Source organism: Sardina pilchardus, chromosome 9 (genome assembly GCF_963854185.1).
Source record: "Sardina pilchardus chromosome 9, fSarPil1.1, whole genome shotgun sequence".
NCBI classification, from domain to species: Eukaryota; Metazoa; Chordata; class Actinopteri; order Clupeiformes; family Clupeidae; genus Sardina; species Sardina pilchardus.
The window spans coordinates 12,441,997-12,459,246 of NC_085002.1; the positions used below are offsets into that span (position 1 = coordinate 12,441,997).

At 46.4% G+C, this 17,250-nt stretch overlaps 1 protein-coding gene across 1 annotated transcript in view; it reads left to right on the forward strand.

Moving 5' to 3' along the window:
- col2a1b (collagen, type II, alpha 1b) overlaps positions 1-16,966 on the forward strand; it is a 140,510-nt gene extending 123,544 nt beyond the window's left edge. The window contains exons 30-55 of the mRNA XM_062544951.1: positions 1,059-1,112; positions 1,716-1,769; positions 1,898-1,951; positions 2,470-2,514; positions 2,632-2,730; positions 3,544-3,651; positions 4,006-4,059; positions 4,788-4,841; positions 5,298-5,351; positions 5,890-5,943; positions 6,899-7,006; positions 7,165-7,218; positions 7,559-7,612; positions 9,369-9,530; positions 10,890-10,997; positions 11,395-11,502; positions 11,951-12,004; positions 12,361-12,468; positions 13,169-13,222; positions 13,754-13,861; positions 14,136-14,189; positions 14,317-14,424; positions 14,590-14,878; positions 15,566-15,753; positions 16,073-16,315; positions 16,547-16,966. Of these exons, the coding sequence (XP_062400935.1) occupies positions 1,059-1,112; positions 1,716-1,769; positions 1,898-1,951; positions 2,470-2,514; positions 2,632-2,730; positions 3,544-3,651; positions 4,006-4,059; positions 4,788-4,841; positions 5,298-5,351; positions 5,890-5,943; positions 6,899-7,006; positions 7,165-7,218; positions 7,559-7,612; positions 9,369-9,530; positions 10,890-10,997; positions 11,395-11,502; positions 11,951-12,004; positions 12,361-12,468; positions 13,169-13,222; positions 13,754-13,861; positions 14,136-14,189; positions 14,317-14,424; positions 14,590-14,878; positions 15,566-15,753; positions 16,073-16,315; positions 16,547-16,693 (2,577 nt within the window). The 3' untranslated portion in view covers positions 16,694-16,966. The remainder of the gene's footprint in view (positions 1-1,058; positions 1,113-1,715; positions 1,770-1,897; positions 1,952-2,469; positions 2,515-2,631; positions 2,731-3,543; positions 3,652-4,005; positions 4,060-4,787; positions 4,842-5,297; positions 5,352-5,889; positions 5,944-6,898; positions 7,007-7,164; positions 7,219-7,558; positions 7,613-9,368; positions 9,531-10,889; positions 10,998-11,394; positions 11,503-11,950; positions 12,005-12,360; positions 12,469-13,168; positions 13,223-13,753; positions 13,862-14,135; positions 14,190-14,316; positions 14,425-14,589; positions 14,879-15,565; positions 15,754-16,072; positions 16,316-16,546) is intronic.
- Positions 16,967-17,250: the final 284 nt, after the last annotated feature.

Consider the following 17,250-nt stretch of genomic DNA (forward strand, 5'->3'; position numbering starts at 1 on the left):
CATAGTCCTGCCTCTGTTGCACTTTAGTATTATGTCTCATTTTCGATCTTCACAGGTGTGTGGTCAGCTCCGTACTGGCCTGGCCACTCCTGGTTATCGCTTTCACTGTGCTCTGTGGACATTTCCCCTCAAGCCCAGCTGTTCTTGGAACAGTCTGTGTAAAGTGTCAGTCTAAACTCTTTGGGGTCGGATCAGCTTGTAGCATATTGTGAATTCTTGGCTCATCGTGACCTCAGTGGGAGTCAGTGGGAGACAGTTAGCCCGTCTGACTTCATAATCAAGACCATCGTAGTGGGGAGATGACACGTTTTCCCCAGAGAACAGCTCTGGTCATTTTTTTCACACCCTTAGCCACATAAATCCGCCTTGACAGCAGCCATGTTGCAGTGGTTGTGTTATTAGATGACTAGATTGACGTGCACAGTCATGCCTTACAAGCTCCTCTGTTCAGAAATCTCAGCAAAACTCAGTTAAGATATAGCCTTGCATCAAACCTTTAGGTTTCAGATGTCATCCAATATATTGTAAGGGGAATCATCAACAGCAATTTTATTTACACTGGTGTTGATATTGTAACCTAGTTGCAAGCTAGTCTACAGCTTATTTTGGTTTGCTCCTTTCCAGTGTGTGATGTTTCTCCATTGGTTCAGTGTTCTCATCTTTGTGTGTAGTTATTTTATGAAGCCCAGTTAGCTGTAGTGTGCATTGCCATTCACATACATTACACATGCTCTACAAAAAGCAGTGGACGTATGCCAGAGTAGGCACTAAGAATCTTTTGTAGAAATTCTTAGAATCTCCTAGTGTAGTTCTCTTCTCCACTCCCTGAGATCCTTAACTAGTTCCTGTTCCAAGAAACCACACATGCAGTATATTGTACTTGTAAAATATTCATATTGTAATTAAATATTCAGTCGATGTGCCAAAAATAGAACTTTAGCTTCTATTATCTGTCTTTTCATGATGACAAAGTACTAGTCACTCATCTGTGTCATTCTCTCTTCCTCTCTCTTTCCCCCTCTCTCTCTCTCTCTCTCTCTCTCTCTGGTTATCTGTAGGGTCTTCCTGGTAAAGATGGTGAGACAGGTGCTGCTGGACCCCCCGGCCCTGCTGTAAGTGTCCTCTCTCGGTTCTAAGTCTGTCAAGTTCCCCCCTGTTTTATTGTTGTCATCCTCCATCTGCCCGCTCTCTCCCGTCTGGAGAATGCTGATAACGCGGCCGCCCCGCTGCATCCGGCTCTCTCTCTCTCTGTCTCAGAGAGCCCTCCAACAGCCCCATACAAATTCTATCCAGTTGCCAAAGCGGATGTGATTGGATTGAAGTCAACTCGCTTTTAGATGAGGCTCTCTTCTTTTTTTTTTTTTTTTGTCGGCCTCTTCGGCACGAGGGCCCGTTATTTTCCATTTAGCCTCGCGCCACCGTCCGCCCCGTTTGTTTTTGTTTGACATTTAATTATGACGGCGCGCGCTAGTGTACGCGCCGCGCCAGCCCCGCTGTGATTGCTCATTCCCGGGCTGCGTGGTTAACCACAATCACAGCCCTTTTGTTTCCCCTCCCTCTGCTGCCTGATTGAAGTGTCACTACTCCTCAGGTCCCTCAGGGGAGACGATGTTATTGTGGAAGGTGTGTGTGTTGTTGGGGGGTTTTTTTGTGTGTGTGTGTATATTTTTAACCCAACCCCAAGACTCAAGATTGGTGTTTTCTACCCTCCGCAGGGACCCGCTGGAGAGAGAGGAGAGCAGGGACAGCCCGGACCCTCCGGCTTCCAGGTAAGGGGGAGAGGCTTCAAGGCCTCATCTCACCGCCTCATGTTTGAATGCATGAGCTTCCCGATTTGTATGCAAAAGGCGATGCTCGCTGGTTTGGGTATTCATCGTTCATCATTTCTCGTTGTCAGGGCCTGCCTGGACCTCCCGGCCCCCCTGGTGAGGGCGGCAAACCTGGTGATGCTGTAAGTGCTCCTCCTCTACTCCCGACCTCTTCGCTGTGACGCCTGAAAAGACATATTTATCATTTACAACACGTTTACTACACCCCCAGAGCACAACGCATTCGTCCTATATCTACCGAATCAGGTCCATAGTCGTACAGTAATGAATTGATCACTGATTGTTGTACTTACTCCGTTCTTCTCAGAAACAAATAAGTCATTTTATTTATCTACATTTTATTTATCTATAGATCTAGAAAAGCTATGCTGGTGTCTTTAAGGCTCCTGGCTATACAACATTGTAGAAGCTGGCTTATCTCTTCATCCATAAAATACACCTGCACCGACATGTGCAGTGTGATACCTCATTCAGAGCACAACTAGCATTGGGTATAACCTTGGAGAGCCTGATCTGAAACGCATACAGATGGAGTGAGCTTCAGCACTGAGCAAAGTTGAAACATCCCTCTTTTTTCTCTCCTCTCTCTTCTTTCTCTCTCTCTCTCTCTCTCTCTCTCTCCCTCTCTCTCTCTCTGCAGGGTGTTCCTGGAGAGGCCGGCCCTGGTGGTGCTACTGGACCCAGAGTGAGTCTTCCTCTCTCCCTTGACCCCGGAGTCTTCTCCCCCCCATTCATCTTTTAGTGGCTCTCGTCCATTTCCTGCTCACGTTGTAACTGGTGGCTGGTGTTCTTGCGTCCACAGGGAGAGCGTGGATTCCCAGGAGAGAGAGGCAGCGCTGGGCCTCAGGGTCTGCAGGGACCCCGTGGTCTCCCCGGAACTCCAGGAACTGATGGACCCAAGGTACAGTGTCCAGAAACGGCCATTACAGGTCACGGACCCACACATGCACATACTGAACACATGTATCATGCACACACATGTACATACAGAACACCTGTAGCATGCACACACATGTACATACAGAACAGCTGTAGCATGCCCTTTACAAGACACACACACACACACACACACACACACATGTACATACAGAACACCTGTAGCATGCCCTTTACAGGAGACACATACACACACACACACACACACATGCACACACAGAACACCTGTAACATGCAGGATCTGAACCTTCACAGGAGACACACACACACACACACACGTCTACTTACAGAACACAATAGCATGCTGAATCCCTGTCAGGTCAAATTGTAGCACATCAGAGTTGGACCTGACCAACACAGGATATGGTCCTCTCTAAAATGACCAAGTCTAGAGGATTTTATAGAGTAATTTCTAGAGGCTAACAATGAGGATGATTGTCTTATTGAAGTGGAAGTCTGGACTCTAGGAGTCAGCTGGCCAAGTCCTTGTCTTGTCACAACTAGAATTGCCCTTCTGATGAGAAAAATCATCAGCCAATTGACTAAATGTACTGTAATTGTAATTTAAGTGTGATCTTCACATCACCATCAATGCTCATCACATCACCATCCACATACCCCACCATAAAGACACATAAAGCCATTGATGCCTGCTTTACACAGACACCAATTAGGCTTTCACACCTTACAGTTTAGCACTGTTATCATCAGCCTTTAAGTGATGACTCATCCTGTGTGTGTGTGTGTGTGTGTGTGTGTGTGTGCCTTTTTTTCCCAGGGTGCCACTGGACCAGGTGGTGCTCCCGGTGCCCAGGGACCCCCCGGTCTGCAGGGAATGCCCGGAGAGAGAGGACCCGGTGGCATCTCTGGACCCAAGGGAGACAGAGTAAGTTCCAATCCAGGATTGGGCCCAAGCTTCTGAAATGCATTGAAACTAAGAATATCAGCCTCCACAAGAACCAGGATTAAGAGTATTGAAATAGTATTGATGCTAGAAAGGTACTTATTTCAGGCATTGCAATTGCTTTAACTTTCTGACACTAATTTCTGTTCTGACCCTTATTTGTTCTTGAGAAAGACTGTTAAAATGGTGTTTTAAACAGCCAAACAGCTGCTCCATAGGCAGCATATGGAGCTGTAGGGGTGGTCTAGCATGATAAGGGTCGTTATGCGCAGGCTGGCTACAGAAGAGGAAGTGGTAGCGCATGTGCTAACACCTGTCGTCGCTGCTCTCCCACAGGGTGACAATGGCGAGAAAGGACCCGAGGGTGCTCCTGGCAAAGATGGTGGAAGAGTGAGTGTCTCCCCCTACCTTGCTGTCATGTCGGAAGTGCTCATTACCATCAGTGTGACATTCCCCCCCACACACACACACACACATGCAGACACACACACTCATACACACATGCAAGCAAATACACACACTTCACACAAACATGTTTGCACAAACACACTCATGCGCACACAAACACTTGTAAGCACACACGCACTCTCTCTCACACACACACACACACACAAAGACACACACAGACACACACGCACTATGTTCCCACTGGCAATGCTAATCAGCCCACACACTCTCAGTTCAGCAGAATTATGCCAAGATAGGCTGTGTAGAACCAAATGTGTGCCCACTTGCAATACTGAGTGTGTTTTCAGTATTCCAGCAGCATCCCACATACTTGTCCCTGTAAAGGACTAACTGTGCCAAGAGGTGCCTGTGTGTGTGTGTGTGTGTGTGTGTGTGTGTGTGTGTGTGTGTGTGTGTGTGTGTGTGTGTGTGTGTGTATGTGTGTGTGTGTGTGTGTGTGTGTGTGTGTGTGTGTGTGTGTGTGTGTGTGTGTGTGTGTGTATGTGTGTGTGTGTGTGTGTGTGTGTGTGTATGTGTGTGTGTGTGTGTGTGTGCAAGCTCACCTGTGGCTGTTTTATGTATCAGATCTGAAGAGCATTCGTGCTGAGCCACTGTTAACAATCCCAGTCTCCATTTTGTTCAGCGCTTAACTGCCCCTCTCTCCTCCACAGGGTTTGACCGGCCCCATCGGTCCTCCTGGACCAGGCGGCCCTAATGGCGAGAAGGTGAGCGCTCCCCTCTGACGGGGGAAGGTGGGGTGTGGGGTGGGAAGTCAGGCTCAGTTTACACATTGGATTCTTTTTTAATGTTATTTCTCTAAGCCTGCGGGGTTAACCTGACAGTTCCATCCTTATCACACTCAATGCTCCCTTTCATCCTCACTATCTCCCTTCCTCCTTCTCCATTTCGGTTTGCCTTATCTGTCTATTTCTCTCTTTCTCTCTCTCTCTCTCTCTCTCTCTCTCTCTCTCTCTTTCCCTTGCTCTCTCTCTCCTTCTTTCCCTCTCCCTCTCTCTTTCTCTCCATCCTTTTCTCTCTGTCTCTTTCTCCCTCTCTCGTTCTGTCTCTCACTTTCCCTCTCCCTCTCTTTCTCTCTCTCGTTCTCCCTCTCTTTCTTCCTCTCTCTCTCTCCCTCTCTCTCTCCCTCTCTCATGTGTGTGTTTGATTGTTTCCTCCTCCAGGGAGAATCTGGCCCTGCTGGACCTTCTGGAGCTGCTGGTGCCCGTGGTGCTCCTGTAAGTATTTCACAAAACACACACACACACACACCACTCTCTAACTTGCTCTCAAGTAGCAATTATAAAACTGCACAGACTAGGCAGCGCGTAATGATGTAGGCCAACAGTAGGCATCACACTCGAGGCTAATGTAAAATAGACCTCATCTGTAGTGTGTGGCCTGTTATCACAGCTCTAGGTGTGTAAGAACATTGTATTTTTAAATGATAATCGTCACTGCTATTTTTACCAATCCCTGCATTATGGCACACTGGTTTTTAAACACTAATTAGCTCCTCCTTTTTTGCAGGATTCTATGAATAGAATAGAATAGAATAGAAGTCTAATCCAGAGCCATAATGTACATGTATAATGTGTATGTATTCTGATATCTGATAGCATTCCATTGAAAGTAGAATCTGCCGAAAATCAAAACCCTGAAAGCCAAGAGTTGATATTTCATATCTCCCAGATCTAGCGCTATGATACAGTGCATTATCTCCTTGCTGACAGTAATGGCCTCAGGCAGTACTAACCCATTTCTGCCCCTCTGCAGGGTGACAGGGGTGAGACTGGTCCCCCAGGTCCCGCTGGATTCGCTGGTCCTCCTGTAAGTATGACCGCCACAAAGCCATTATGTTCTCGTCATTAGTGGGGCTAATGGAACTGTCACCGTCGCTCTACACCTGACAATTACGGACCCGCAGCCAATCTGACCGACACCGTGTGACAGGGGTCAGAATCTGTAAAGGGATGTCTAGTGAAGCATGTGATGTCCATGCTAAGTGGGGATACTCTGATTTGACGTCGCATGTGGCACAGGTGCATACGGGCTTACATCCGCCTGTGTGATCCACTATGAATATATTCCGACACAGGACAGTAATAACATGAATTGGTAGACTTGGACAAGATTGATGTGTCAGTCACAGAAGCACAATGTGACCTTTAATAGGGTGACATATATCATATGTTAGAGAGGCTGTGCACGCCACCCTCCTTTACCCTGAAATGTCAGTGCACTGAAAGCACACCCAAGTCAGTGAGACACAGTACCATCTATTCTTCCATAAGAATTTGGCATTTGCTGCTTTTGCCCGTTAGATGTTTTTGTCTCTTTCAAATATAAGGAAGAAGTAATTTGTTTATTCATGGGTTTCATCAGGTAACCCCTTTCACAGGTGTATTAATCAAGCACCATGCAGTCTGCGTTCATAATCTAGGTGCTTGATTTTATACACCTGCAGGGGACCTTATGAAACTTATGAATTGCCTCAAAGTGTAATAGTGAATCAATGTGGAATTCTGTGACAATGAGAAAGGACATGTGATCTTTGACTGATTGGTTGGTTGATTTATTTCAGGTGATTGTGTAATAGATTGGTTAATTAATTGGTTGCTTAATTGACCACATGACAGAAATATCTAAAAATATCTATATTTTCAAAATTTAAAAATGTTTAGACATCACCACATCTCGGAACTGGAATTGGAATGGCCAAACATTGTACTCCCTTTCTGTGACTGTGAAACAGGACTGAGTGGCTTTTCTTTTCCCCATCCAGGGCTCTGATGGTCAGCCTGGTATCAAGGGAGATCAGGGTGAGCCTGGACAGAAGGGTGATGCTGGTGCCCCCGGACCACAGGGACCCTCCGGAGCCCCTGGACCATCTGTACGTATGCTCTCTGGGACATCTGGAGTCTTGATTATCCCAAGAACATCACATCAGCTCTTACACTATTACATTCTCATCTGTATACTGTATGTCCTTGCAGAGCTATGCTATGTTATACTGTATGCTATATGCTATATGTTTGTGTGTTTGTGTAGGGACCCACTGGTGTGTCTGGACCTAAAGGTGCTCGTGGTGCCCAGGGACCTCCTGTAAGTCTGAGACCTGCTGTAGCCTACTCTCTGATCCAGTGCATCATATATCACTCACCATAGCAGTGCTGTATCTGTGTCTGGTACTGTCCTGTACTGTTTAGCCTACAATAGACCAGTTTCATGTCATGACAGTCAGCAAAACACCGTTAGCATCTTATCTGATGTGCAAAATAAATTGCGTCATTTTAAATTTAAAGTGCAAAATATATTGAGTCCGAGTCCGGTACAGAATGTCACAGTATGTGCAAAGTGTATGCACCATGGTAGTGTGTTATGTACAGATATTTAAGTATGCTAAATTCTGAAACTAGCATCCTCATGGTACTGTCTCCCATAGGGTGCCACTGGTTTCCCTGGATCTGCTGGACGTGTTGGACCCCCAGGTCCCAATGTAAGTAACACAAACCTGCCTAAAGTTCAATGAAGCATGTGTATCATGTGTACTTAGGTAAAACAAAAACTGTCGGATTTCTTTGCAACTAAAATGTGATTAATGTCATCGTGAAATACATTGTCAGTATCAATGATTGTAATTATAATTCTTATCAAATAAATCTCTTAATAATTAGCATAATAGCTCAAAGGAGCTTTTCAGTACAATAAAGCATCTATTTTAGGTGACTGTAATGCATAATTGATCCACCAAAGGCCGATTTCATTAATCCAGAGAGGCTTTCAAAAGGGGGTGTGGTCACAGCAATACATCAATTACTGTAACTGTCTTAGGCCACATTCCTATCATTAGTAAATAGTACCTCCTTGTGTTTACTGTAATATTTCTTAGAAGATGCTGTGACTGCCGCGCGCACAGTGTCCTTGGCGTAATCGCTCATGCGTAACTGTATTGATGCAGGTCACTATCTCACACGGCTGACTATGTAAATACCTACTGTAGGAGCCGTGTGATTAATTAAGTGTAGAGAGCCGTGTGCGGTGCGGGGCACACACAGTGTGTCGGTGAGTCTGCGACTCGTTACAGTATTTAGGTTACAAGTGTCAGTCAGACTAGTCGCTGTGGCGCGGTCATCCCTCAGCCCTGTCGTATGATGATATTGTACGAGTGCATTATTCATTAGCCGCCCTTTACCATCACTGTCTGCTCCGCAGGCCACGGCCACAGTCTCTAACAGCCATAAATTATCGCGTAATGATCCATGAATGGCTGTCACTTTCACTTTAGAAGTCATTAATTCAATGCTCTGCTTGTCTCCCCGATTTCACCCCCGCGATAATACACTCATTTTGCTCCTTCGTCTACAACTAGCCTACTGTACGATACCCGGCAGGAAAATGCCACGCAGCGTCTCGCTCAGTGAACATGTTAAATATCAGAGATTATGCAGATTTTAATTAGTCAAGCCATGCCTCTAAAAGATATGATTGAAAATGTTCTATACACTTCTATTTTTAAAGCTCTGTTATCCCATACATAGAAGACAATGCACGGTCTAGATGTTCACCCGCCTGTGAAATAGAGTATTGACATCAGGTGCTCTGTGAATTCACTCACAACAAATCTCTCCCTTCTCCAGACAAGACTGGCATGGCATTGTGATTTAGATTTGATTGCTAAGGCATTTGAAGGTTTGATTAGATCATTTGTTCTATTTGAGGTGCAGTCACAAGGATCAATCAAAGAAGCTGAGAGTCAAGAACCAACCTGAGATGAAAATGAATAGTAATTGTGGTTTTGTTGAGTGACAGCTGATATGTCTCAATAACTTCAGGTCATGTTACCACTGATAGGGTCATGTAAGCACTCTGCTCACACAAAGAACTGGCTACACTTCTAGTCTCTGCAGAAGACCAACAAACAATCAAAAAGTTTTATGGATTGAAGAGATTGATGAGATTCTGTGTTGTCCTGAATATCATAACATTGTTTCAGCACATCAACTTTGGAAATTAATATTTCATCAAAGGAGTGCATTTTTACACTCTCCCCCCTGCGTTCATAATATAGATTTGATTTCCCGTCTATGTTTGTCAAGTCAAGTCAAGTCAAGTTTATTTATATAACGTATCGTATACACAAGGGTCATTCAATGTGCCTTTCACAAACAAAAGCAAAGAGTAGTACTACATAAAAGCATAAAAGGGCAATGCTTGTTTGTTTGTTTATTTGTTTGTTTGTGTCCTTCCCTCAGGGTAACCCTGGTCCTTCAGGCCCTGCTGGTCCCCCTGGTAAAGATGGTCCTAAGGGAGTGCGCGGAGACGGCGGTCCCCCAGGCAGACAGGGAGACGCTGGGCTGCGTGGACCTGCTGGAACCCCCGGAGAGAAGGGAGAGTCTGGAGAGGATGGTCCCCCTGTAAGTCACCTCTCCTTGACCTTTCTGTGTGACCTCCGTGTGACCTCTCTCTTCTCACGTTGACTGAGCCCAGGCCAGAACGGACAGTAGTAGTAGAGCAGAACAACTGTGTTGTCTCTATTTGAAATACCAGAAGAAAAACTACACCCATGCCACCCATGACTTAAGTAATCCAATATGCTGAAATACCTTTTCTTGAAAGTACCCATGAATAAAAGATGACCCAAAGACCCTAGTTTTGAACAGTTGAAAGAAGTATTATTCTGCAGAACTTGAGCATTCTTCTCTCTCTCAAGGAACATTTCACATATGCATGACTACACCCCAGTTGCGCTGAGAGCTCATATCTTTAGTTTTTTGAAGTGTTCCATGTGTTATTTTTATTCGGTTCAGTGTGAAGGGAATTTCTAATAATTCTTCATCCTGGCCCCCATCCTGGTAGTTTATAAATGAGACATCTCCAACACGGCCTTCATGTTAGTTTGCAGTGCACGCACAAACCTCATTTTTGTTTTGTCCACTCTCCATTTTTCTTTTTTGTCTAATCATCCATCCAGTCTATCCCATCCATTCATTTTGTCCAACTGTGACTATCTCCACCTCTCCATCCAATCTATCCTTCTTCCATTCCTTTATCTGTCTGTCCATCCATTCATCCATGAAACCCTCCATATTGGAACCTTGCATGTTTACATACATGCTGATACTGTATGTTTAGATATGTTCTTAACTGGTCCATTGAGTCCATTGTATTTCTACCACTTTCAAAAGATCCACTCCAATAGGGTCACAAAGGATTACAAGGCTATTCAATACACTCCATCTCCTGTGCCCCTTGAGGAGGTAGCCTACTCTGTAAAATCAAATCTTTGTCAGCCCTTAAGACCCTGACAAAGAGTACTCATTACCAGACCAGGCAGACAGACAATATGGCAGCAACGAAAACACAGTCTGGTCGGGCATGTGGAGAGTGTCTGTCACAGCTGTGTAATCACTATCCCGATGATTGCTGCCTCTTTTGTTTGACCTGTGGGTAATGTATTCAAAGTCAGAAGTGCCTCTTCAAAATGTTGAGCAAGAGATAATTTTTTTACCTAGTCCCCAGTGTAATCATTTAGTCAATTACCGCCCCACAAGGTCATGTGATGAACTCGGAACACAAGGCCGTGAACTACACGTCATAATAGATATTCAGAGGAGCAATAAATTGGAAATGAAGAAATAATGAGAGCACATTGGACCGTGGCGATCGCTGAGTGGATGGAGGCTCCCTTTGATGCATGTCCTGTGATGGCAGCTCTTTGAGGTTTGTGATTGGAGTCTGACGGTGTCTGATGATTTGTCACTGTCCTCTTGCAGGGTCCCGACGGTCCATCTGGGCCTCAGGGTCTGGCTGGTCAGCGTGGTATCGTGGGTCTTCCCGGACAGCGTGGTGAGCGAGGCTTCCCCGGCCTGCCTGGACCATCTGTGAGTATCACTCCATTAAAAAAAAAACACCACATCTCTTTAGCTCTGCAGCGCAACAGTTATTTTCTTCATTGATTGATTTGCCGTTTATTTGCTTGATCAAGCAATTAGTTCTTTGGTCTTTAAAGTATCAGGTGATACTCTCAAATGCATTGTTGTGTCTACATGTCAAAAGTATATTCAGTTCGCAGTCATAGAGTTCTGTTATACAGGCTCAAGATGTTTGGCTTTTTCTAAACACATAATTGATTACTGAAATATTCAACATTTAATTTTATAGTTGATTAACTGTTGCAGCCATGCAGACCAATCCAGATTCAATATGTTTAATCAATGTGAATATCCTGGATCCATGTTTGGCACTCAATGCTACGGTACTTGTCTTCTCTCCATACAGGGTGAGCCTGGAAAGCAGGGAGCTCCCGGTGGCGCTGGAGACCGCGGACCCCCCGGCCCAGTCGGACCTCCTGGTCTGACCGGACCCGCTGGAGAGCATGGTAGAGAGGTGGGTATCACTGTAAACACGAGCAACAGCTGCAGCAGCAGCCCACAGACCTGCAGGCATTCCCTCAGGTCTCTGCTGCCCGAGGCTCTGTGCTGTCTGCAGCTCACATGCCCTCTCTGGTAGTGGATCTATAAGCAAAACTGAATTTGAATGCAGCAAAACCTCCAGTATAATACTGCGCTAGAATGTTTTCTTCAGTTAGTGGTTAGTATGTTATTTTTTTATATCTTAGAAGATGATAGTTATAATGATAACATTATATAATCATTAAGTGAAACTAGATTTAGGATAACATTGTAACATTATGTAACATTATTTGTGTGCTGTCATTATCTCTATTAGATATAGTTTGCCCTGGAGCCCTGGAACACGAGTTGGGAGACAGGGTGATTGTACAATATTAGATTAATCAGCTCATATTAAAGCAAGCTCTGTTGTGCTTTTATAGGGCAACCCTGGATCTGATGGTCCTCCTGGTAGAGACGGTGCTGCTGGAATCAAGGTGAGACACGTCGCTAATTGCTCTGTTATTAGCATTCAGAGGAGCTGTGTTGTAGCTGTGTGGTACTCGGCTGATTAGCCGAGACCTATGCTAATGAGCTAATCAGCAGGATATTATTTCATCGCTCCAAGTAACAGTACAAAGTCCAGTGCCACAGAGGTCCACAAAGATCTTCACTATGTTAATTCTTTATTAATGCTAGCATATTCATGTCTGCATTATCTCCAATGATACCACAATGATTGCCCCCCCCCCCCCCCCCCCCCCCCATAGTTAATTGTGTTAGCCCCATGCACTGTTTGTTTGAATGCTTTTGTTTTCCCTGCACTGTGACTGACACTTGTGGTTCTGCTCAGGGTGACCGTGGCAACACCGGTCCTGTTGGCGCTCCCGGTGCCCCTGGTGCTACTGGCGCCCCCGGCCCAGTCGGACCCACCGGCAAACAGGGAGATAGAGGAGAGGCTGTGAGTAGCATGCACATATGCTGTACACATACGCATCCGCATACACACATGCACAGACATACACACAAAAAAAAAAAAAAAAACACATGCACACACACATAAACACAAACAAGCCGGCAATAGAAACTCTGATGTACTCACACAGTGCACAGAATGCACGAACGTCGACTGTAACACAGACAAAACCAGAGCCCCACTCTGATGTGATCAGGGACTCAGGGACTCAGGCCAAATCAGGCGTATGGTGGGGTGGCTATTACATTTCTCCGGGTCTCCTGGATAGGCCTGTGAAAAAGGCATGAAAACAGAGAGGGGAGGATAGAGAGAAACAGAGAGAAAAGGAGAAAGGTGGAAGGGAGGGAGAGGGTGATGGAGTGAAGAAGGACAATCCCAACGGAGAAGTACTTGAGAAAATGACACTAAACAAGGTAGCGGTTTGGAAGAGGTGCAGGAAATAGCAGCAAGGCTCATGAAGCAGCAACTGTGTTTATGATGACTGCAAGAGTCCATTAGAAATAATGACATTTTCAGAGTTCTGCACTCAAGTAGCGCAAACCACAATAAATCAATTATTTTGTGATGAGACAAAACACACACATAAGATGACCCATTCATGCTTAATTCTCCTAGAACTGGTGTACCACTTCATGACTTTATGCGCTGTGTGTGTGTGTGACCTCTATCTGTCCTTGATGTTTAGGGTCCCCAAGGACCTTCTGGAGCTCCTGGACCCGCTGGCGCAAGAGGCATGGCCGTGAGTGACCTTTCGTTATTACTAACATCCAACACACACACACACCAGACACGTCCAGTTTCCACTGCAGTTCCACATATTGGAGTTCACTTTGTGTGTTATTGGTCGTGTGGGAGATAGCATGTGGGGAAGGGACCTGCAAATCTAATTGCCCACATCATCAGTTGATTCATCATCTATATGAAATGTCTTTTTAGAGACAAGCGTTATATTCTGCACTGTATTCTGCACAATATACCCCCCCCTCCACACACACACACACACACACACACACACACACACACTGAAGGTTTGTGTGATTAGAAGGCCATGGCACACACATTTTTCTTTCCAGTTATCTAAGACACGCTCATCCACGTTCACCTGGTTTTCCACATCCTGTCTGACCTTGTGTATGGCAGGAGAACATGTTTTCCCCTCCCCTCCCTGTGGAAGCCGTTATCACCTGGTTATGTAAGGCTGCTTCCTGTCCCCCCCCACACACACACTTGTAATGATGATTCATCCCCCTCTCTTTTCTGCCCGCCCCAGGGACCCCAAGGACCACGCGGAGACAAGGGAGAGGCTGGCGAGGGTGGAGAGAGAGGACAGAAGGGACACAGAGGCTTCACCGGTCTGCAGGGTCTGCCTGGACCTCCTGTAAGTGGCCATACGCCAGCCTAAGCTAGAGTGCTATCTGCCGTCAGCCCTCTGGGGGTTGTCTGGTTTTTCCACCAGGTCACCAACTGTCACACGACCTGATGGGCCCCTAATGATTTACCTTAGAAGTCAGACATAGAATGCTATGCTACGTAATTTATGAGGGTTTTCACCTTCTCTGTATCCTCTAGTAGTCAACCTTGTGTAGATTGTGTTGTTTGGCTGATAATGTTTTGTGTTCTGATCCGATCTGCTTTGATGTTTTCTCCAATAGGGTCAGAATGGTGACCAGGGTGCTACTGGACCTGCTGGCCCCGCTGGTTCAAGAGTAAGTCATGATTTGTTTCCCTTCCATACAAAAAACTGATGACGACAACAGTGTCAAACATCTCAACATTCTTTCAGAAGGCTGGATTAGTGTTAATGTTTGAATTGTTTGCCTGTTATCTGCACAGGGACCCCCTGGCCCAGTTGGACCTTCTGGAAAGGACGGTTCCAATGGAATGCCCGGCCCTATCGGACCTCCTGGACCTCGTGGACGTTCTGGCGAGACTGGTCCCTCCGTGAGTTCAGCTTTTATGTCATAAAATCAGAAAGATAATTGTTGTCAGTAGCGTAGCCAATAGTCAGTGGAAGGCCTACTCTGCCTATACTGTTGAGTCGCAGTTTATATAGCTACATCTAGGAACAGCCCAACTGTGGTTAGAGCATCCTCTCCCTCTCCTCAGGGTCCCCAAGGTAACCCCGGACCTCCCGGTCCTCCTGGTCCTCCCGGCCCTGGCATCGACATGTCCGCATTCGCCGGCCTTGGTCAGCCCGAGAAGGCCCCCGATCCCATGAGGTACATGCGCGCCGACCAGGCGGCCGGAGGCCTGAGGCAGCACGACGCCGAGGTGGACGCCACCCTCAAGAACCTCAACAGCCAGATCGAGAACATCCGCAGCCCCGAGGGCTCCAAGAAGAACCCCGCTCGCACCTGCCGCGACCTCAAGCTGTGCCACCCCGACTGGAAGAGCGGTAAGTGATCATGTGAAGGGACATCTCCATGGAAACCAGATCAACTGCATAGATAGAGACTGACGCACACCACCTCCACAGAGCGTTACTCTATTCGCACCCCAGAGAAATGGCCATGACCATAATGCACCCATAAAAAAAGATACTGAAAGCCTTTCCAAGAAACTTTCCGAATGAAAGACCTGAAAGTGAGGCTATTGCAATTTGCAATGTAAAACATTGTGTGAATGTTTGACATAGTGTAAGAGTTCCCTTCATTTGAGGGGACAGCTCTCAGCAGTAATTAGCCATCTGAACACCAGCTGGGAGGACACTCAATTTGCTCATTATTCAGCGAATGCCTTGTTTGAATGTTATTGTGAATGCCCCACCATGTCTCTAGCCTCTTGTGTACAAGAGCGTTATTGTCTTCAATATTGGAGTCAGGGCAGATACTGCCCCTCACCTATTATCCAGACATCTGCATGAGAACATTTAACTCCAAAGGGAAATGGACATGCCCATTAGGTCACCCATTAAAAAAAACTTTGATATTTTTTAAAAACAGAAATTACATTTCATGTGGAAATCATAGTGGCTAAAAAACGAGATGTAGGCCTATCCGACCTGATTTATAGCTCAGCGCAAGAGCGAAGTGGTAATCGGTAGAGTCAGGGTCCTCATCTCTCCCGTGGTGTATCTTGGCAGGCGAGTACTGGATCGACCCCAACCAGGGCTGCACCGTGGATGCCATCAAGGTCTTCTGCAACATGGAGACTGGCGAGACCTGCGTCAACCCCAAGCCTTCCAGCATCCCACGCAAGAACTGGTGGTCCAGCAAGGGCGGAGACCGCAAGCACGTCTGGTTCGGCGAGACCATGAATGGCGGTTTCCACGTGAGTCCACTCCTCCATAATACTATTCATAATGACCACTTCCTATGTGGGCCTGGAGCTACACAGCCCATGCTCCTCAAACCCAGAAGCCATTTGCCATTTGTTTACTGGTACAGTTATGTCCTGTGTATTGGCCGCATTGTGTATAAGCCACAGGACAGTTATGTTAAAAGAAACAAAACCATATTAATAGCACATTAACTGTCCCTGTGTATTAACCTCACAGCAGAGGAGATGTTGCAAAATCAATGCATAAGCTGCGGCTAGTAGTTGGGAAATCACAGTTTGACCCTCACTCTCTCCACTCTGCCCCCTACAGTTCAGCTATGGCGATGAGAGCCTGGCCGCCAACACCGCCAGCATCCAGATGACCTTCCTGAGACTGCTGTCCACGGAGGCCTCCCAGAGCATCACCTACCACTGCAAGAACAGCGTGGCCTACATGGACGCGGCCACGGGCAACTTGAAGAAGGCCGTGCTGCTGCAGGGCTCCAACGACGTGGAGATCCGCGCCGAGGGCAACAGCCGCTTCACCTACAGCGCGCTCGAGGACGGCTGCACGGTGAGGGACAGACACGCACGCACACATGCGCACACACACACACACACACATGCACATTCACGGTATCTACACAACACATCAACCACTCCAGACATTTGGAAATTGCTGTTATTTAATTAGGGAGGCATACTCTACTTTGCTCAGTCTACTCTTACCGATTGCTAAAATTCTGAATTCTGACAGAAATGTGTCTGAACGAGCTAATGCTGGTTGTGTTTGTTGACCCCACAGAGACACACAGGGCAATGGGGCAAGACAGTCATTGAGTACAGATCACAGAAGACCTCTCGTCTGCCCATCGTGGACATCGCACCCATGGACATCGGAGGCCCCAACCAGGAGTTTGGCGTTGATGTTGGCGCAGTCTGCTTCTTGTAAAGAGAAGGCTGACAAGATAAGACAAGAATATAAAACATGAGAGGAAAAACACTCCAAAATAAAAAAAAATCAAGGAAGACAGAACGAAAGAAAGAAAAGAAAGGAACAGGGAAAAAAATTGAAAGATCAAGACGCGTTTTTTTGAAAAAACGGGACTCTTTTTTTCTAAGTAAAAAAGTGCTTTCCAAGTCGTACTCCTAGGATATATGCACTGAAAGGCACCGGCAATATTCATCTGTGATTTCCTCCCAACAAAGACCACCCTTCTCACTCAAAATCACTTCATGTCCCAAACCAAGCCCCCGTTACCCGTGCCCCATGCCCGCACCCCCCGCGCCCCCATCACAACGCCCCCCTCCCACCCCCCTTGACCCCCCCCTGACCCCAGCTCTCTTTCCCACCATGGGCTGACCTCCCCTTTCCAGCAGTTGGAATGATGACGGCGAGGAGAAGAGAGGGAAGCACCAGGGTGTTAAGAAGCAAGAAAACTATCGCATGTCTTGTTTTTTTTATTTATTTATTGTCGAGGTGTGGATCCCCAGTGCTGCCTGGTCCCC